We start from the raw sequence: 22623 nt of genomic DNA, 5'->3' as shown, positions 1-22623 counted from the left end.
CGGACTCGCACACGATGGGTTCCAAGACAATAGCAAAAACGGCAAAAAAACACGTTTGTTGTATGGGAGCCCCCTTTAAATATTTATTTTATTCTGTTTTTAGTATTTATTGTTATAGCGGCCACAGTTAGGTATACGTGATCTGTGAAAATTTCAACTGTCTAGCTATCACGGTTCATGAGATACAGCCTGTTGACAGACGAACGGACGGACGGACAGTGAAGTCTTAGTAAAGGGTTGCCGTTTTTACCCTTTGGGTACGGAACGGAACCCTAAAAAGATAGTGAATGTGATCGTATACGTCAGCACGTTAGACAAGGCGGCCTCACGCCGTCGTCTTGGCTTCACAAATGAATCAAGAATCTTGAATGGATCCAAAATATGGCAAATACTCCTATGCAGGTATCCAATAGGCATACGTATTAAGCATACCTATAAATGTGAAAAATTCAAACTCTACATGCCAACGTTCAAAGAACAAAAAAAAACTCAGTAGTACCTTCAATGGTACCATCTGATGGTACCACGCAAAAGAAGGTGTATTTTTCAACTTATTTGTTCTGATTACGTTTAAAGACACTTCATATGGAATTAAACACAATTTATTTCAAAAATAATAATAATAATGGACACCAATGTGTTTACTCATGAAATAACCTGGCTCAAACAGAACTCGTTCGAGCGGCCTCTACTAAACGGACCTAAAGAAATTGACACAAGTGACTCCTGCGCACCGCAAACAAACGTGCCTATTCATACATAAAACCATCTATTGTCCTAATTTAAAACTTACACCTAACTTAATACGGTTGTTTATTGATTGACAAGGCGCAGTAAATAATTATGTTTAAGTTAGCGGCAGGCTTAGTATTAAGATGTCAGGCGGCGGTTACGTATGGAAAACTTGAGTTTGCGTTTCACACGCTTCTGTACGGCCATGTGATATCGACCTACATTCTTATACTTTAAATTCTTTAGCAAAATAGGTACATACTCTATAGTTGTAACAGCTTTGATCAAAAACACCGTTGGCTAAAGTACAGTTGCATATTTCTAAAAAAAAACAATGAGAATAATATTTGGTAGCTGCACTTTAGTATTTTAACTAAGTTATAATCTACACACATTTCAACTTGTCGTCACCTGACAACGGACCGTTATTTTTTGCCGAACTTGCGGTGGTGTATGGCTTACAATGAATGTGTGTACATGCACCGGACACTTGTCCGGCGACGAAGCCATACAACACCGCAAAATACAGTCCGTTGTCCGGTGAAAATAACGGAAGTCCACAAGCGGCCATGCAACACCGCAAGTTCAGCAAAAAACGGTCCGTTGTCCGGTGAAAATAACGGAAGTCCACAAGCGGCCATGCAACACCGCAAGTTCAGCAAAAAACGGTCCGTTGTCCGGTGAAAATAACAGAAGTCCACAAGCGGCCATGCAACACCGCAAGTTCAGCAAAAAACGGTCCGTTGTCCGGTGAAAATAACGGAAGTCCACAAGCGGCCATGCAACACCGCAAGTCCAGCAAAAAACGGTCCGTTGTCCGGTGAAAATAACAGAAGTCCACAAGCGGCCATGCAACACCGCAAGTTCAGCAAAAAACGGTCCGTTGTCCGGTGAAAATAACGGAAGTCCACAAGCAGCCATGCAACACCGCAAGTTCAGCAAAAAACGGTCCATTGTCCGGTGAAAATAACGGAAGTCCACAAGCGGCCATGCAACACCGCAAGTCCAGCAAAAACAGTCCGTTGTCCGGTGAAAATAACGGAAGTCCACAAGCGGCCATGCAACACCGCAAGTCCAGCAAAAAACGGTCCGTTGTCCGGTGAAAATAACGGAAGTCCACAAGCGGCCATGCAACACCGCAAGTCCAGCAAAAACGGTCCGTTGTCCGGTGAAACAACGGACATCTAGAAGCGGCCTTTTGCTTTTATATTTCAAATTAGTGTCACATTCAGAACTAGGTAGAGTCTTCTTAAATTCTGACTCTGCTAGACAGATAATACATATTTAAGGTGCGACCAAACCACTGCTTAAAAAACGGTAACGGCACGGAAGTAGTGACGCACCGTATGCGCACCGTTTTTTCGCATGCTCTCCACACCGCTGCTTAAAATACGGAATCGCAGTGATGTGCCGTAAACGCCAGGTCTTTACCGAACAAAATTCGTGACGTTTACGGCACGTCACTGCGATTCCGCACCGTTTGCGTATTTTAAGCAGCGGCGTGGAAAGCTGCAAAAAAAACGGTGCGCTTACGATGTGTCACTGCGATTCCGTACCGTCACCGTTTTTTAAGCAGCGGTTTGGCCGCATCTTTATTCGCACCTTGAGAATAAGACTTTAACTAAACAAAATATTTCAGCTTGCAAAATAAAACTATGCGTTAAAATTCTTTCAATATCGTTTTGAGAGATGATATGCTATGAAATAGAACAGAAAAAAAAATCAAGTATCTATAACTATGAACTTTTATATCTTGTGAATAGAACACTTATTATCATGCTAGTAAACTTAAAAGCTAATTTTAAAAGTTAATCTTGACCAGTAAGACATGCATTTCACAACAATGACTTACTGACGGCTGGCCGGACCCGGTGCACCAAAGGCTTTATTTTGTAACAAACTTGGAATCACATAATTTTCATCGCTACTTCTATCACATGGTGTAGGACGAGGGCAGAAATAGATGGTGAACGTGATCGCGAACTTCAGCGAACAAAACAGCCTCAGGGAGGCTACCACGAAATTTGAAAACCGAAGTTCGTTTCGTTACCATCCCTCTCACTCACGTATTAAATAATATACTACGATTTTCGAATTTCGTAGTAGTCCTGCAGGGATGCGCATTGTCATGCGAGCCTCTGCAAACATCCCTGACGCGTTACAGAAGTGGGGCAGCCCCACCAGCACCCGGAACGCATTGCATTTATTGTACTGGACTCGCAAGGGAGCTTTATAGGCCAACTTTGTATAATATCGCCACACGTGTCTATAAGGAAGGAAGTACCTTGGGAAGTACAATAGGCTCTGAACAATGTTAATTTAACCTCCCTAGTGCAACGTCCAAAGGGAAATCTCATCGTTTTCTTTCAAGGTCCATTTCGTTCTTTATATCTGCCGACAATATGTTACCCAGATAACTAAAACTCGAGACTCTTTTAACAGGTTAAAGTGACGTCTATGTGTTAAGGAGTGGACTTGTGACCGTTAATTTTTGGCTTCTGAGTTTTTATATGTTCCCACAACATACCCTCATATTGGTTATTGAAGAAATTGACAAATATTAGCTTTATAGTAGGTACCTAGAGTCTACATCGAATAAGGCTCGGGAAGGCCTTACAATGCGTGAACTCAGACTATTCAAAGCGACAAATTGATAAATTACACCTTGCAGGACATCTTTAATCCTAATGAAATGAACACTTATGCGGGGATTACAACGCGAAGCACCCTGTCCAATAACATTAACCTCTTTACCGAGACCAAAATGGCTCCAATACGTTTAATATGTTGCGGCGAGCGCATGATGCATCGCCTCTCTATTGTGCTCGATAGCCGAAGGCATTTGTTAGCATGCGCTTCATATATAGAATATACACAACTTTTTTTTCATTTATAATGAAAAATGTAACATATAGAAAAGTTAATAAGAAATTTATTCAACCTTGTTCCAGTTTATTAAAAAAAATGATATATACTTAAATTTACTTGACACCAATTGATCTAACTTTGTTTTATTCAAAATTGAGCCGCGTAGTTTACTCAAAAGTAACGTAACCTCATTAGGTACTGTGTCACTGTCATTAATTTCAAATGTTTCAAACTGTCTCAGTAGGTAAGTACCTACTGTTGTATTTAATTGCGACAAAGTATAAAACGGTGTGCAGCTACTTTTGAGATTTGATTTGCTGATCCTTAATTGCGCATAAAGTACCTGGGCAACCGAGCTTTGCTCAGGCTAAAACTCAATAATAAGCGTTTTCCCAGTGGTAAGACCAAGCTAGATCGACTTTTCAACCCAGAAAACCCCTACATACCTCATCGAATCGTTAGAGCCGTTTCCGAGATCCCCGAAATATATATATATATATAAGATTTGCTCGTTTAAAGGTATTAGATATATAGATAAATACAGGTTAACTTACAATGTCGTTGTTTCCATATGGAACAAATAAAACTGAATTAATTAAGTTAATTAGGTAAACTGGCAACATTTTTCTGAAAATCCAAGTTAAAAGCCCATGTGATTCATACCAACTAGGTAATATGATAAAAAAGAAAGTATGTAATTATCTCTAACTGTCTGTTTGTTACTTCTTCACGCTTTAACAGCTGAAACGATTTAAATGAAATTTGGTACGGAATGGACTTAGTTTGAGACCCTGAGAACGACGTAGGGTAGTTTTAACCCAGAAAATTGCGTAGTTCTCGCGGGTTAACGCAGACGATGTCGCGGGGAACAGCTACTCAATTAAATTTAAAAGAGAGATTTATTGAAGTTATGGTTGAACTTAAACTTGATTTTTATGTTGGTGCATAATACGTACTCTAGTACTTAATGTTTCGCAAAATTTTTGCATAATAGTGTTAGTTCGTTGCTTTATAAATCCAACAATTAAAACTACAATGGTAGTCAGTAGTAGTAGTATCAGGGATTGTTTCACAAGCTCGGGCCGGGTGTCCGCTGGCGCGCGCCGCTTGCGCCGGCCAGCGACGGCGCGGCGGCTGCGCGGGCGGCGGGCGGCGGGAGGCGTGTGGCCACTAAATCATCAGACAAAGCGTCCTCGCATTATTGTTGTTTAAATACTAAGAACCGCTCTACCACACCTTATTTATCATAGTCCCAAACTGTCAATAATTCAACCGTTTGCTGTAAATCGGATTAATCCTTGTACCGGTCTTGTTGCGCATTTTATTTTCCTTAGATAATCTCCCGGTAAACTTGAATTATGTTTGTCATTTCAACAGAAAGTATGTAATAAATTGATCGCGTGAGGCGATACATTTCTTAAATATATGTATCTGTTAATTATGTATGTTAGTACTCATCACGGTCTGAGGTTATAATTATTTAGGGGTATAAGGTATAACACCGTATTGTCTAACCTATTCGGAATTATAGTTGGAAGAAATGGTGAAGGCGATTGTGATGGCAAGCGCTTGGAGTGTAATTTACTACGTAGGTATTTAACTGTTTCTTTCATATTAATAATAGAATAATTTTAGTGCTTACATTTTAGTATGCTCATTCTTTCTTGCGTCGCACGCATTAATACATGATTAGAAACTTTGCCTACACTGGTATGATTTAAATGTAATTTTCTCAAAAATGTCCGTAACAGTCTACATTATTCCTTACATATCAAAAGGCTAAAAGCATAGTTTATGGTCAGCAAGAAATTAAAAAGTTAAAAAGATTGCAGGCGCGCTTGCTCGAAAATAATTTATTATTGTCGTCTCAAACTTTTTAAAAAGTGAAAACGGCCATGGAAATGTTGGCACAAGTCGTATACAGCCAACTCAAATGGCTGCTATCAGTTATTTTGTTGGAACTCCAGACTTTTTTTATTGGATCTGAAACAGCTTGTGGGGTTTTCGGTGGAAAAATACACCTGCTGTTTTTGTTTTTAATAAAAAACCGGCCAAGAGCGTGTCGGACACGCCCGAAATAGGGTTCCGTAGCCATTACCACAGAATAACTAATAGTACTAACGTACAGAAGGGACTCTCTCGAACAAAAGTCAAGTTTAGGTATAAATCGTTGCCCACTCTTACGACTTTCACGAGAAATGGAAACTTATCATGTTACACGAGCGTTCATGTTCCGTTGGGCACCGTTGACTCGAAACCGGTTTGGCGCGCACAGCACAGGGTTCCCACTCAACGATGAATAAAGATAACAGTGGGTACTAATATGGATTCAATAAGCTACCTTTAATAAATAAGTAAATAAACTTTAAGGGCTAAAGCTACAAAACAACAATATTTTATCAGCAACAGCAACCATTTGGTAGTAGGTACCTCTTTGTTCAATCTTTAGTGATATTTTTGTTTAGTTTGTTTTAAGTTGGCTTGACAAAGTGCCTACTTACTTATATACAAACATTTGAGCAAACTTAGTTACTTAGGAAATTGTAATTTGTTTTAAAATGGGTCTAAAGTGTTTACTTTTAGGTGAATTCAACGGTATTCAATCAATAAGGAATCGACTTTGATTGTAAACAATACGAAAATCTACTAAATAAGTCACTCCTGTCCTCCTCCTCCTCCTGTCTATCCTGTCGCAAAACTATATCCTTTAGATGCCCTAAAATGCTTGTAATACCTAACAATCTTGTTCACATTATGCACCTACTACACTTACAGAGTATTTAACTATATGATGGTTTAAAAACTTTCGGAAGGTTGAAAAATGATAATTCCGATTCTTTTATCTTTTTTTTATTTATACAACCGTAACCAATTTCAAAGTCATAGTTTGCAAAAAAAATAATTTGGTAGGTACGTACACAAATAACGCGCGCCGCGTCCAGCATGCGAGCTAAGCGGCAACCCACTGCCGTGCACCCAATGGTTGGGTGCGCCGGCCGAACGTACCTAAACTGCGGAGTGTCCAACACCTGCCATTACGAAAAAATTATGTAATATTTTCTAAGGATTTCGTATTTTATACGGAATCTACCATTGTTTAGGTATATTTTATACCTTAGGCTGCTATTTACTCTTTAACTACTAATAATTCTCAAGCAAACTTAACCATTATAGTTTTCCTTGAAAGTTTGATATACTTACTACCATCATGATTTTTTTTTTAATTTCCACCCTCCAGTTTAGATTTTAGAGGGGGGGGGGACGCTTGCTTTAAATGAAAATTTGCACTTTAATGTTGAATATTTCGCAAACAATTCACTGAATTGAAAAATCGCCTCAGCAAACCCGTAATGGTTGTAAAAGACCTATCTAACGATATCCCACACTATAGGGTTGGATGAGAAAAAAAAATCACCCTCACTTTTCGTCTATGGGAGGTACTCTAAAAAATTTTTTTTTTAACTTTTTATTGTACCGTTTTGTCGGCATAGTTTACATATAACATTCGTACAAAATTACAGCTTTCTAGCATTGATAGTCCCTGAGCAAAGCCGCAGACGGACGGACAGACAGACAGACAGACATGGTGAAACTATAAGAGTTCCGTTTTGCCATTTTGGCTCCGTGACCCTAAAAAGCGAGAAAGCATGAAAAATTTTATTGGAATAAAATTAAACGTCATAATATTATATTTTGTTCTAATTTAGTTTTTTTCCTTCACCATTTCTGAGAAAGCTTTATATTAGTCTCGGCTGGAATATCAATTACTAGCTTCGTATCTCTATAGTATTCTCGCAAGCTCGTCCGTTTAATTCTCATACTCAGCCAGCAATTGCCTACTTCCAGCCACGACAATAATCTACTATTCCTCTTAATGATAGGTACTCCAAAGTAGTATGGATATGGATGCCTCAACTGTTAACAATCAAAACAGAATGACTTAAAGAGATCTTACTTCATAAGTTCCGAATAAAGCATTGATCTCTACAAATCGAGGACTCGATTAATATCATGGGCTTGGAGCTGTGCCGTCACACCGCATCTGTTTGATGAAATATTAATAGGGTTGGATTCCTGGAGTGTATCCGCGAGCCACAGAGCGTAGAGCACACAGTGACCGCAGCTATATTAATCATCGCAGCCCATATTGTTGCATTGTGAACTGATCGATCAGGACTCGCTCCTATTACGACCATTTAACACTTTCTATAAACCTGGTAACCTTTTGAAGGTAAATACGATTGAATTTGGGCTAGAAAAATAATCGAAGTGTAGTAGATGAAAATTGTGTGATGATTGTCATAACCAGCTCGATAAACATAAGCAAGATAAATAGTTTTCAGACATTTATATTATTTCTGGTTGCAGAAATTATTAACAAACCGTAACAACTATATTTATGTGTATTTATTTTGGCTTCATTAAAACTTAGTTACATCTGGCCGGTAGTGGAGGCAGGCGGGGCCGAGGTCTCAAGAGGAACAAGCCCGGTGGGCTCTCGCATGTGCGCGCAGTGACTAATGCGCCGGCGCAGCTATGTTCTCGCGTACGATTATAAACAGAGGTGTAAAATGTTTACAAGGCTAGAGGTGCCGGCCATCTGTCACTGTCCAAACACCGTTCTTAGTGAGAAACAACGAAACTCAACGTTTTTGTATTCTGCTCGTTCGCATTAATCTCTCGGCTGGCTACTCCGCGTTAAACTGTTGTCTTCGTTGTAACGGGTTAATCTTTGCTTGGCCTGCTATTGGGGAAGTGATTAAGATTAGAAAAGATTAAGCGAATAATGATTTAGTATTTGACAAAAGATTAATCGATGCCTAAAATTTAATGATAATGTTATTCAACACTTACATATTTATATGCGACTATTAAATCCTTCCGTGATTGATGATGACTTATCGCCGCGATATATTTCACACATTTACATAATTCTAGAATTCATTTTTATTTTAGTTAGCCAGTTTAAACACTATTACCATCTATTACATAAAAATGCAACTCATTATAAGATTTATAAAAGGCTTCTTTTATACCTACCTACCTATCTAAGACATCAAAGTCCGGATGAGTTTTTATTTCGTATTGTGGCGGTTTCTACAATGACCTCTGAGAGGACAATTGATTAGTGAGGTGCTCATCCACGTATCAACACGTCCAGGAAAAAGGCGGGCTTATTAAAAAAGATACTTCCAAGACCGACCGCAGCGCACGGTCAGTGAGTTCCGTATCAGCATTAATACACTTTATTGACCTTTTAGATAGATAGGTAGGTAGAAAAAAATATTTCATAAGAGTATAATTATGTTTCTACGGCTCAGCCGCGTAAAGGCGTCCACTCAGCATGCTGCCACGGAACTGTCATTTTTAACAGACTTCAAAAAAAGGAGGTTATCTATTCGGTATTTTTTTATGTTTGTTACCTCAGAACTCCGTCATTTATGAACCGATTTGTTTAGGAATTACACAAGCACCAAATTAGGATCTGATGATTGGATCCTAAGGAAATCGAGGGAACTCTTCAAATGTTGTAGGGACACCTATGGTAATTTTGATATATTTAGTAGTAACTCGTGCATTTGCTCTTGAAAATCATCATTTGGTGAAGTGGTACTGATGATGAAGACCACAGTTGACCATCGGAGTTACTACAAAATAACAAGTATTTCACGGGTTGAATTTCAATTACTTTAACACAGTTGCTAAGCAATTTATGCTCCTCGTAATGCATTATGGTGAAATGGAATGGGTGGTGAAGCACCAGGACTCCTCAATAAAGAAAGTCTCTGCATCGGAAAAAGCAATCTTTTGTAAAAGGCAACGAGCAGTTGACATGAAACTATTGTATCTTAGATTATTTACACTAAAAAGGGTGAAAAAAAAATTATAACTAAAAATTGAACCGACCGATTTCAGAATGGTAGAAAATTATTTTCATGGTTTTAAGTCGGTTCAGTTTTTTGTTATAAAATTTATGGCCGTACCCGCACCAACAGTATAGATCAGACTTAGATTTAGATTTCACACAGTCAGTGACAATACCATTGCTTAATTCTTATAAAACATATTTCGGTTCCCATAATAACATAACTGATAATATATAATCCGACTTCTGGCTGGAGGGCGTGGTCTTCCGTCGCTTTAGGGAAGCAAGTCCCCAAATAACTTATTTTTTCGTTATATTTCGTTATGTTATTGTTAATTATTTTCTTTTGTGTTAATTATGTGTGATTATTTTGATGTTTTCAAATTTACAGCGCATTAGAATAAACTGTAAGTACGAGTTAATTTTAATTGGTTTATAAATAAATAAATAAATAATATTGGGTACACATAAGACAAAGTAGAAAATAAGAACATAACAATCTTTTCCGGCGTATTGGCGTACATTGGCTACTGGTTATTGGCGTAGCTACTGCTGAGTTAATGGATATCGTAACGTAGGAATTGCTTTCGACTTTTCCCGCACTCTTATTTTTGGGACACCATACTGTTAATGTAAATGTGCAAGTTTGTCAATAAGTATTCATAAATGTATGTTGATAGTTTGATTATTATTTATGCACATACACACATAGGCCACTTTTTATTTTTTTTAATGGTCTCGCCGGAACACCAGCGCTGGCTCCACCCAAGGAGTCCGGCATTTTATGCTGAGGCGGGACCATTTCGAGCATAAACAAAATATTCGTAATTTTGGGTACTTATTTTCTCTTTATTGTTTTATCCATTATTTGTCTGTGTCCCGAATAAAATTTTTCGTTTTCATTTATTTAGATATTCCCACGAGATCAAGATCAACACAGTCATGTAAAACCCGAAATTACAACTTCTTAGTGCTGATACATTAAATTCTGCACATTATATCCTTCATACAACGTAAGTGCATAAATGAAGACCATGATTATATATTTTTGGAATATCCCTGGGAATTTACTTAGTAAAGTCCTGGCATTTCATCATTTCATTTTAATAAATATCACTAGATGGCATTAGCATTGTGAGGTAGATAAATTTGCCGTTAGTCTTGCTTGCGATTGTTTCATTTAATAATATGTTATAGCGAATCACAAATGTAACACAAATGTCAAAGCTACAAACGGACCTCACGGCTCTAGTGCCAACTAGCCGGTAACAGAAACTTGCATTGCCAGACCCAATGGTTCACAAAAGCTAGTATTAAATACTTTGACACTGCACCTGATATATTCCTATTATATCATTTGGGTCGGTGTTTATAACGTTATACAACATTTGTAACAGCGAATTTGGTAGCACCATTAGCTACCTACTGTCTACGGTGGCTACGGTGGGTTCTCTTCTCATACCGAGGAACCCATCTTCCAGTGCGATGGAACGCGACGTCATCGCGCACAAAGCCTCCGGGCCGCCGCGCCCTGACGCGCGCTCAATACCTCCATCTCGCCCTTGTTTATTCTATAAACAGCCCAATCCTCGCTCAGCTGACACAATTCACTGACATTTTGAAGCCTTTTAACATTCTTTATTCTTTTTTTTGTTTTGATGCCTTCAGTAGCAAGCCTGACATCATCGTGCAGCTTTACAACAATACTGTTTTTAATCGCTTCAAAAATTTAGTCAAATTTTGATTTAATACTCCTTTTCTAATTTATTTTTTTCTAAATTAATATAGGTGGATGTTATTGCAATTATTTAAAATCCAAAAACATAGAGTATTTGGTGTATCAATATCCAGAATTAATTTATTTTAATTATATTTGCAATTTAATTAAAATATTTGTTATTTCATGGTTATTTCGTTTCATTTTACTTGTTGTTTAATTTTGCAATAATTATTATGAATTGACAAATAAATGATGATGTGATGATTTAGATTTCGTTTGGCCTTTTTTTATTCACCTCAAACGACGATTTACACATTTGAGTGATTGTGAACGAAATATGCTAGGTAAAATGGTGGCCGTATGTTTAACATGCGGACGCTCGCATTCCTATTCCTTATTTCTTTCTAGCCACATACTATACCATTTGATAGAAAAAAAATACGAATGCGATTGTGATTCCAAGTGCGTATACAATTGACTTCAAGTTAGGTAATTTTTCGTCGGTAAGTGCTACGCTATAATCAGAAAAAGAATTAGGATTGACACACTTAACTTATTTTTTCACAGAGTGTAGGTACTGGATGGGCTTGTGACGGGTGAAGAGTAAGCGAGGCCGCACCACGCGGCTGTTAACCCGTCAAGTGATCGATTCCGCGGCGAAGAAGACATTCGCCAGTCGGGCTTGACGACCGGTGATACATTCCAATCATTAATATTGGTATTGAGCTGGTGGCAGCGCCGCGGGGCTCCGTGCCTCGCTTTAAATAACATATTAGTCTCCAAAGCGACCGCCGCCATATTTCTCGTATATCGAATAAGTTTTTCGGTAAATCGGAACGTAACGAATCGCCCGCCGACGACAGCCGACGGCAGCGACGATTTATCGCGTGCACCCGATTCTACAGTAATCGGATTTGATGTAACGCGACCGGGCGACTGGACTCTGTCCCTGGCCGGATTATTTACGTATCTACCCTACTGTACAATTACGTTATTCGTTACAAATAATAATCGTGGATATATTTTTTAAACTTTAATTGACTTCATATTTTTTCCTTTGGATGAGCAAACATAAAAACAATAATGAGTAACGACGCAAAAAAGGGGTGTTATAAGTTTGACCGCTATGTGTCTGTCTGTGGCACCGTAGCTCTTAAACGAGTGGACCGATTTGAATGTGGTTTTTTTTTTATTTGAAAGCAGGTTTTTTAGCGATGGTTCTTAGACATGTTTTATCAAAATCGGTTCAGCCGTTTCAAGATCATCAGTTCTTTCGTTCGCTGCGGTAGGAATCTTAGACGCATAATGGGTATTTACTTTCAAAGATATTTGGGACCTAAAATTTGAAACGCCCATGTATGCTATATAACTATGCAAGATTATGGAATTCTCGGCCTGATGCTGCAGCCAGGATATCAAGAACACTAGTAGGTACACTCTTGATAAAACCATAGCAGATATATCGTGTTTGGATTCGTTTTGATCGGTATTTGATTCTACATATAATGCAATGGTGGCAACAGGATGAGCTGATGCTGCAGTGGACACTAGAACAATTATTGTTCACTTACTATTTAGGTACCTTTTATTTTTCAATGTTCTTTTTATATTTATGGGTATATAGTATTTAGTTTTGTTGATTTATTGATATAAATAAGTTTAAGTTAAAAATGACATTTTCAATACAAGCTTTTTTTGCGGACTGTACTTTTTTTTACTGTACTTGCATTGTCATCTAAATTGCATATCCGTACCAATTATTAAGTCGGTACTACGAGTATTAACCATTGAGGAGTCCCCTCCTGCGGAGACGATTCTGGCAGGACCACAAAGATGTCACTACAAGGATTTTTGTATTGTCACCAAATTTACATAAGTAGGTACCTATGCCAAATTTCAAGTCAATCAGACCGCTGGAAGTGGGTCAAATTTAGCTTCCAAGATTTGACCCAAACAAATAAACGAATAAATAAATAAACAGGGCAAGCTAGAGAAAAGCTTGTAATTAGGAAGATTAAAAAATATGTAAACATTTTTTGTGACTGATTGCCTTTGGTCCTTAGAAGAAGATGTTACTTTATGCACTAGAGCATAAAAAGTTATTTTATGTCGTCTCGATTCAGCATAATATACTTAGCGCGCAAATTTGGCACACTCCACATATAAAATTACCTATTATTGCATACATTTGAGGGCCACATTTTTTGCTGCTCAGTAGATATAGTTTACGAGCATGAGAAGTGGAGTGTATATCATCATATTTCAAACGAGTCACCCAAAAAATTGTTTCAGAGCTATAATTGGTTTATAAAATCATTATTTTAATAGAGGTACATTATGATATAAGCAGGCTAAGTTTGTCATTACACTCCAAACGAGTTTGGTTTTTAGACTTGAGTTGAAGATGAATCCGAGGAGCGAGTTTTATACATTGCGTAATTTTTAACACACTAGTGCAAGATAGCACGACTTTTCGGAGTTTTTTTTTGGTTTTTAAAGCTTTTTCTTATTGACTATGGTTTTTTGATAGATGATTTGTTGATACACACCGTGTTTCAACCATAACCAGTGTCTTTGTGTTTAATCCTAAAAAACACTTATGCTTATGATGAAATAGTTATTTGTGCAACAAGAGAGCAAAGTTGTTTTTTGTTGCGAGTGTTGATTTTGAATCCCGAGTAAGCGAAGGATTCTTAATTGAAGCATTCTAAGTTAGAATACTGAGAGCAGCAAGGGATTCAAATGCACGAGATGCAAAACCACATATACCTACCCGTTTACAAAACAAACACATTTTATTAAAATAGAATCCGATTATTAAAAACAAATATAATAATCACATTTAAAACCATAAAAAAGTGTCCGGTAGCTACAATACAAATCTCATCCTCATAACATGCATTGTAATTTGACCTTAGAACTTCTTGTCCTAATGTCACACTTATTTTTTAATACTGCAAAAAGCCTCATCTTGGGGTCATTAAAAAGGTTGAACAATAAACGTTTAATTTATTATAAATTTCTATTACATAAACATAAATAGATTTGATAAAAATTCATTCAATTTAACAAATATTTATTCCAACTGTAGAGGCAGTAGATGGAATTCTTTTATAAAAAAAACAAGAGAAGCGGCTTTCGTGCAACGAGGTTGCATACTTTATTAAAAGATCAGTAAAATTTACATTTCAGAAATATTTCGTTGTCATGTAATTTATTACTATATATATTAGATTATTGATATATTTTTAATACCAACATTTTAATTTAAGATTGTAATCAACACATTTGATCCTATCTCTTGCTTTTTTCGTGTTGAAGTGAAATGATAGATCAAAGTAAAGTTCAAATATTTGGAATTCAGTGAGTAGACCCAACACTGTACTCAGCATTAAAAAAAAAAAAAGTTAATTTTCACCTCAGCACCTCAAACAGGCAGGTTTTGCTATGAGAAATCAGTGAGCAAAATCGCATTTTGCTCACTCCGTGAGACAAAGTAACTTTTTAATTATTATTTTTAAATGCTGAGTACAGTGTTGGGTCTACTCACTGAATTCCAAATATTTGAACTTTACTCTGATCTGTCATTTCACTTCAACTCGACAAAAGCAAGAGATAGGATCTAATTTGTCGATTACAAACTTAAATTAAATTTTTGGTATTAAAAATATATCGAAATATTTCCAAAATGTAAATTTTCCCGATCTTTTAATAAAGTATGCAACCTCGTTGCACGAAAGCCGCTTCTCTTGTTTTTTTTTATAAAAGAATTCCGTATACTGCCTCTACAGTATAATTATTATTGAATGATTTTTTAACAAATCTATTTATGTTTATGTAATAGAAATCTTAATAAAAATCATATTTAAAGGTTTAATTTTTCAACCTTTTCAATTACCCCGAGATGAGGCTTTTTGCAGTATTAAAAAATAAGTGTGACATTAGTACAAGAAGTTAAGATTGCATGTTATGAGTATGCGATTTGTATTGTAGCTACTGGACTCTTTTTATGGTTTTAAATGTAATTATTATATTTGATAATAATCGGATTCTATTTTAAAAAAATGTGTTTGTTATTACGGGCGTGAATACAAAATTTACATTTAAATTATATTTAATACCTACCTTAAAACCGTAACATAAAAATATCGAGCATGCCAGAGTGTTGCGTAGTCCCGTTTTGTTCGGAAAAAAGGGAGGACAAAGGTTTCCGAAAGACAAAATTGTCTCAAAACACAAAAATTCATTGCCCGTAACGCATATTTGCCATAATTAATTTCAGGCTAGGGTATTGCAAAATATTCACAAAACAATTCTAATTAAGTATAAATAAGGGCGCGTATCCAAAGATCGCGTATCTCACCCAAAAACAGAGGCATTTGACATTTCGGAGAACTCTCGCTACACTAGTGCCTCTAGCGGCGAATTCATACGCAGTAGCTAGCCCTCATTGCGTGTATCGATGACAATTTACTATTATTTCATTGTTTAAGACTTTTGTGGGCTAACATGTGTTTTCTCTTTTCATTTGGATTAGGTAGAACGGGCTGACAAATAGATTTTGTGATTTTAATGTGAACTTGTATAGTTATGCAAAATATTTTTTCAGAAGAGCATTAGACTCTATAGGTACACTTAGTTCTTCGTTACTCACTTGAACATATTTTTTTTTCAAAGTACCTAATAATTATAACAAAACGCCATAGTTCAAAATCAAAAATATCGTGGCAATTATTCGTTTAATATGTATTTATCTATAAAAGGTGTTAATTAGATAACTGAAAACTAGAAAGCTCAGAATCGGGAGTAGAATCGATTGCACTATGTTTTAAATCAGGTTGTATTTGTATTTTTAAATCCCTCTTTATTGTGGCCAGTCTAAAAGTTACGACTGCAACAGTCGCCAATTAAATATTTTAGCGAGGTTACATACTTACTATTTCGAATATTTAATACTGGCCGTTTTGCTGCCAGTGTGCGATTTTCTGCTAGAAACGTCAAGAAACAACTGACAAATAAAAATTATGAGTGTAGAGTTAGAAATGAAGTAGAGTTACTGACTAAGCAAAACACATGAATATCTTCTAAAATAATGAAGATATTTAAAAATAAATTCAATCCCTGACTTAAAATTAAAAAATATTTTTGGGGTGTCTGAGGTTTTCAGTTATTTAATTAACACCTTGTATAAGTAGGTATATATGTTTATCCGTTGCCCAGTAGCTTTGCTTAGGATGGGACTAGGTTAATTGGTGTTAACTGACCCATGATATTTATTTATTTTGCAGGTGGTAGGACCTTTTACAAGGTCCGCCCAGATTGCTACCACCATCTTGCTCGCTAATCCTGCCGTGAAATAGCAGTGCTTGCACTGTTGTGTTTCGGCGTGGAGAGTAAGACAGCCGGTGAAATTACTGGCACTTGAGGTATCCGATCTTAGGCCTCTAAGTTGGCAACGCATCTGCAATCCCCCTGGTGTTACAGGTGTCTATGGGCGGTGGTAATCTCTTACCATCAGGAGACCCACTTGCTCGTTTGCCATCCAGTCGAATAAATAAAAATGTATTTTATTTGCTGCGCATTATACGTAGTAGCGCAGGTGGAAATGATCACTAAACGGCAAAATGTTTCAAAATATAACAGAATGAAACAAAAAAAAATCTACGCCAATCAAGTTAAAGTTTGCATTTATAATATATTTAGAAGGTTTACTTGCCAAACAAATAAGATTTCAATTGAAAATAAGGATTGCATTTCAGGTAGGTAAGTCAAAGCGGACTTGCAGCAATCACGATAAAATTAGTAGGTAGGTAGGTAATTCAGATCTATCCTCAGTCTCTTTGTAATGCGATGTTTTATCATGCGTCTTGCTTTCTTGGAAGAATGAAAACTGGCTAGCTCTTTCTCTCGTGGGAATTTTGAAAAATCCTTTTGTTCCTCAAAGAATGCCACAAGGTACGTTACTTGATTCAGTTGTTTGCTGTGCGTTCTGAGTCCGTCACGTCACTCTATTACAGTTATAGACACAGAACTAATAATAAGAGGAATAGAGACGCTTTCATAATGTGATGTAGATAAAGAATGAGGAAGAGACACAACTAAAGAGAAATTTACATATAGTCGGCTAAGGAAGTGTTTGACTGTTTTTTCTATGAAGATTTTGGTTGTTATTATTATTGTTGTATTTATCGCCATTTTCAAACGACTTCAAAAAAGGAGGAGGTTGAGGCTGTGTTTTTTCATGTTTGTAACATCTGAACTCCGTCATTTATCAACCGACTAGCCTTTACCTGCGACTTCACACTCATAAATCATTAGTCTAGGCTCGTGCTCAGGCATTGACTTCCATTAGATCAGTAGAAAATCATTGTGTTAATATTCGGAGTAGATAAACCTGGACTTAATACACGCAACGATACACCAATAAACGCCACATTAACGTCAGCATCCAAAAGTTAAATAAAATTAAACAGTTACCTACCCCTATTCTTACGACGTAAAATGGTAAATGCATAAGCAAAAAACAAACGAAATACTTATGTAACTTAATTAATAACCGGCCAATGGCGTGTCAGAAAACGCATAACGAAGGGTTCCATGGCCAAAATAATGATAAAAAATCATTTTTCATCGGAAAATCGTGGCAGTAACTTGTCTTTACGTAAGGCCAGTTTGTTGGTGATATAAGTAGTGCCACGAGAGTTGAAGTGAATGATTACACACACAGCTAGATGAAGTACTGATTATGAGTAAATATCAAAATCCCGCTGTCATCAGGTACATGACATGTTCTTGTGTGCGTGATAACTGACACTTACCGTTCCTGGCTCAGCTAATGCTAGAGAATGTAACGCATTAACTATTTTTTCTAGTATTATTAATTTAAATCGTACATACTACGATTGAATAGCTAGGCGGTAGACGCAATTTTATTTATACGGTTTTATACCAGATTAACTTGGATAACTATGTATATATGAGCGTAACAAAACGTATTATGGCACCATCGAGTTAGTCTGATGATGGAGCTAGAAGCTACTGGACTGGAAGAAAAAAGTATTACATAAAAAAATGCTTCAGTTGCATAAAATCTCAAACTTGTTTCTTGTTTTTAACCAACGTCAAAAAGTAGGAGTTAAAATAATCATAATTCTCGAGTATAACTCCATATACGAACAGACAGTCAGACGGACATGATGATGCTAAAAGGTTTTATTTTCTGCGTCTCGTTGTAGAACCTTAAAAGCAAAATGTTGGTTAAATCAAAAGACAAGTCATGCAATGGGGCCACTTTCAGATTAGACCCAAGTACCTACCTACCTAAGTTATTTTATTAAACTTTAGTATCGAAGCCCTTGTTGATCCAACGCGTTATTTTTTAATTTCCGATAGCTTGAAGCCTAAAGATTAAGGGAACATTCAACAGGTCAAATAAAGTTGATTTCTCAAAGACACTAAGGCCTAATCTCTTACCTACTTACGGTTCAAAAGATAATAAAGAATTTAAGTTTATAGTTCATAACTAAAGTGGCTTAATACACACACATGTATTAGCACAAGAAGGTTAAAAAGTTTTTATTTTTACTTACGTCAATGTCATTCGTACTCGTAATGTTTGTGAATTTTATAATTTGACCTTCAACAATGGTTGTGAAGAGAATTTATATTATAAATTATAAAAAAATGTTTGGTCGTAAAGTTAATTACTTACTCGTACCCACTCGTACCAAGCAGTTTCCATCAATGAACTGAGCCGTAACGTCTGTTGAAGTTAACGGAAATCAAGAGAATACAGTGTATGAAAAATAAAAGCTGTAAAAAACCAATAACATTATTTATTAAAATCAACTTAATAAAGTATTGAGAGTTTAATTTACAATGCTCGTATGAAGTAAGATCGCTTGTGAGTTTTGGTGTCAAAACTTGCAAACCAGTATTGACCACTTCCTGGGATCCAATTGAGCTAGAACCTGATATACTTATGTAAGAGTGGTGGCAATACAATAAATTTTACTGGAGTTCCGGTGGTTCAGCTAGAGTCGTCTCCGGGGGACGGATCTCTCCAACGGTTAAATAACGGCATCGGCTTGAATCTTGGTATGGATATGTACATAGTTTGCATGACAATGCAAAAGTACTCAAAAAAGTATAGTCATAAAAAATACAATTATTTTTTATCTATTCCATTCTATTCTAAAAAAGATTGTTATAAAAATAAAATTTTGAACAAAAACTTAGGTATTATTTTTTGTTGAGTGGTTGAAGTTGAATTTGTGTTGACTAGTAACAATGTATTTTGAGATAGTTCTACTATGTTGATGAACGTGAAGAGTATTGACAACTACTGAATGGTTTCTATTAAAGTATTTCGTACCATGGTATAAGGCCTAGAGCAAAATTACGACAACGCAATTTCTAGATTATTTATTACTAGCTGTTGCCCGCGACTCCGTCAGCGTAGTATTCGTTTATCGCTATCCCGCTGTATCAACTATCCTGTATCCTTCTCCGGGACTCACAGATACCGAATTTCATCTAAATTGGTTTTACGGTTTAGTAACAAACATCCAAACATCTTCATAAACTTTCACATTTATAATATTTATTATTTGTAGGATAAAGCATAATACAATATTACATTTCAGTGCTGTACGAGTATCTACGTAGGTATATTGGAGAAATGTAATTTAAAGTTTAGAAAACATTTTCCCCACTAAACCTTAATACACAGGTTATCTACAAATGCGTATTCAGTTTTAGAAATTACGCTTTAATCTCACGGTAGTTCATAACAAACATTTACATATATATGGTAGGTAGGTACAGCTACCTGCATTATAATGTCTGCCACAGCGGAGCGTGCAAAAATATCTGATACGTCCTACCGGCTCTATACAGAACTAGTGTCGTATCAGATATTTATGTACGTTTTGCTGTGTCAGATATTGGTGTTGGTAACTAACACTGCAATTATTTTTCACATGTACAGTCGAACAAATTGAATCATGCATGACGCAGGCCCATGACCTTTGTGCTATACTAATGTCATGTTGACATCTCATACTTTTGTCAAGGAAATCATAGCGAAATTGACTATAAAAAGGTTCCACCCTGGGTCATGATTCAATTTGTTCGACTGTACTCATACCATACACCAGCTCAAACCTATTCAACCCATTTGCCCGGTTTAAATTATTATGTAAATACTTAAATTTGTAATATATGAAAGTAAAAACACATCGATAGAGCACAAAAATCAAAATAGGAAAATCATCACATAAACTTGTAACTACTGATTAATCTACATTCGGTATCGATAGTTTTCGATTCCATATCCCCGTGCTAAGGCGCTACGCGGCCGGCTACGCCGCTACGACGCCGCATGGACGCAGCCGCAGCTACGGCCGCAATAGGCCTACACGCAAACGCTAAATCGCGGCTCCGTCATACACCTTTCGTGAAAATACTTATAGTATGCATTAACAATGATTTATACTTTAAAAATGGAATAAGACTTTTGTTTTATGCATAGATAAATTATAGGTATTGATTTTACTAGAAGATTGGTTATTTTTTCACAAAGTATCTGTCATTTTATTCTTATTACTAAACATTTACTAGAAGAGTCACTTTAACAGGAATAGATAGATAGAAGTACTTTAAATTAAATAGAAATAATATCTACCTATGTGTACCTACATAATATCATGTAAATATATACTTTAGTTTTTTGAAACTTCACCTAAGAAATTAAAATCGCGCTCTATTAAGGCTATATCAGCACAAAATGTTTATTTACTAATATTGTAAAATTGTAATAAATGTTTCTCGTGGCTTCACTAAAAGAGCTTTATAACTGGGAGTTTTTATGAATAATAATTAATTACTTATCCTGGATTCTTATAGGAATTAAAATAAACATCAAACTTATACCAGGAACAGTATTGTTATGTGCCAAATTCTCCAAAATATTTTCGTGTAAAAAATTAGAAAGATACTTAAAAAATAGAGCTTTATCTGAAGTCAGCTATTTCCAGATAGACTCTACCTCCTACCTACACCCCTCTTTGAACAACTACGAGAAAAATATATAATTTTGTGCTTTATAATTTTGTGCTCTGGTCGCTGTGTTATTTATTTAAATGCTTAGTTGAATATATCTGGCATGATTCATATCCGTGCGCGTAGAACTACTTAATTAGGTTTGTAATTTTGCTAGGTTTGTTAACGTTAAAATAACATTAGGTTTTTAAAGCAAATAATGCACATACTCAATCTAACAATTTTAGTAATAAAGCTTGGAGTCCTACCTTCATTTCTACCTTGACACCCAACACTTTGCTGTCTATTTCTTCAAACGTTCACTTAATAAAACAATACAAACATCAACGGTAGAGCTGACAGCCGTCATTCGACTATTTAAGTCATTTCAAAAACACGTGAATTCTGTGAGCACGGGGGCTTTCAAGTAAAACACAGGGGTTGTATTTTTGGGCAAGTGTATCGTATACGCGACCGCGCTTCGCGGTTGTTTCATATCAACTGGGTTTGCAGGAGCCGGCGAGGCGGGCCGCGGCGACTCCCTCGCGCGCCGCGGGATCCCATTGGCTCTCGATTCAACACCGGGCGTGGTTTTAAACACATTTTGTTCACTAGACACAGTAGTCTTCACCTCTTCTATGTAAACGTGTTCGATTACAGTATAAAAAGTAGAACCATGGCAAAATTATTGGTACGTATACGCTTAAAAGCCGTTTTTAAATGTTTTTTGCGTGCGGTATCGTATTACAACTATAAAGATTGCTTGGAATGTATGGAGTTTGATATAAATCCTGACGTGAAATGGGAAAATGTTTTTAAAATAGATGACGGTTATAATTACGGAAGACTTGTGGCCAAGATAGTGACTGAAATTTATGTGGGTAGATAAAAAAGATCTGATCTGATACAGAATTAATTGCAATGGCAAACGAAGATTCAAATTATTGTCAACCATTTTCATTTTGTCTGGCATTTCTTGAGTCAGGTAACATTAAAAATTGCTGTAATACTTCGTCGTCGACGTGAGAAATGTCTGCTATTTATTTCATTTACCTAAAGGGAAAATTACTTGTGATACGAGAACCAGCTGATATTTATTTTAACATCTAGCAATAAATTAAGCCTCATGCACGAGACTACACTTAAGTTTCTTATTTTCATTAAAGAATCGGAATCAATTTGCAGAAGAAAAAATATTGGAAACATACGAACCTGAGCTGATGGAAAAACTTTTCAAGTATTGATTTTTTAGGGTAGGTACATCGCGTTTATTCACAATTAATTTAAAACCCAACTATTATAATTATTATTAAGTACAAATATCTAAGTTGTCGACCGAATACTGGTGACTGTCCCAGTATGTAAGTGGTTGCCATTTTTAAAATTAGATCATTAG

General features: G+C 36.3%; 1 protein-coding gene across 1 annotated transcript in view; it reads right to left on the bottom strand.

Annotated features, from left to right (window-relative positions):
* Positions 1-21708, bottom strand: part of Awh (LIM/homeobox protein arrowhead) — a 70452-nt gene extending 48744 nt beyond the window's left edge. The window contains exon 1 of the mRNA XM_074093282.1: positions 21497-21708. Coding sequence (XP_073949383.1) covers positions 21497-21502 — 6 coding nt within the window. The 5' untranslated portion in view covers positions 21503-21708. The remainder of the gene's footprint in view (positions 1-21496) is intronic.
* Between the last annotated feature and the right edge of the window lie 915 nt (positions 21709-22623).

Source organism: Choristoneura fumiferana, chromosome Z, assembly GCF_025370935.1.
Source record: "Choristoneura fumiferana chromosome Z, NRCan_CFum_1, whole genome shotgun sequence".
In the NCBI taxonomy this organism is placed as follows: Eukaryota; Metazoa; Arthropoda; class Insecta; order Lepidoptera; family Tortricidae; genus Choristoneura; species Choristoneura fumiferana.
This window is presented reverse-complemented; position numbering and strand designations above follow the sequence as displayed.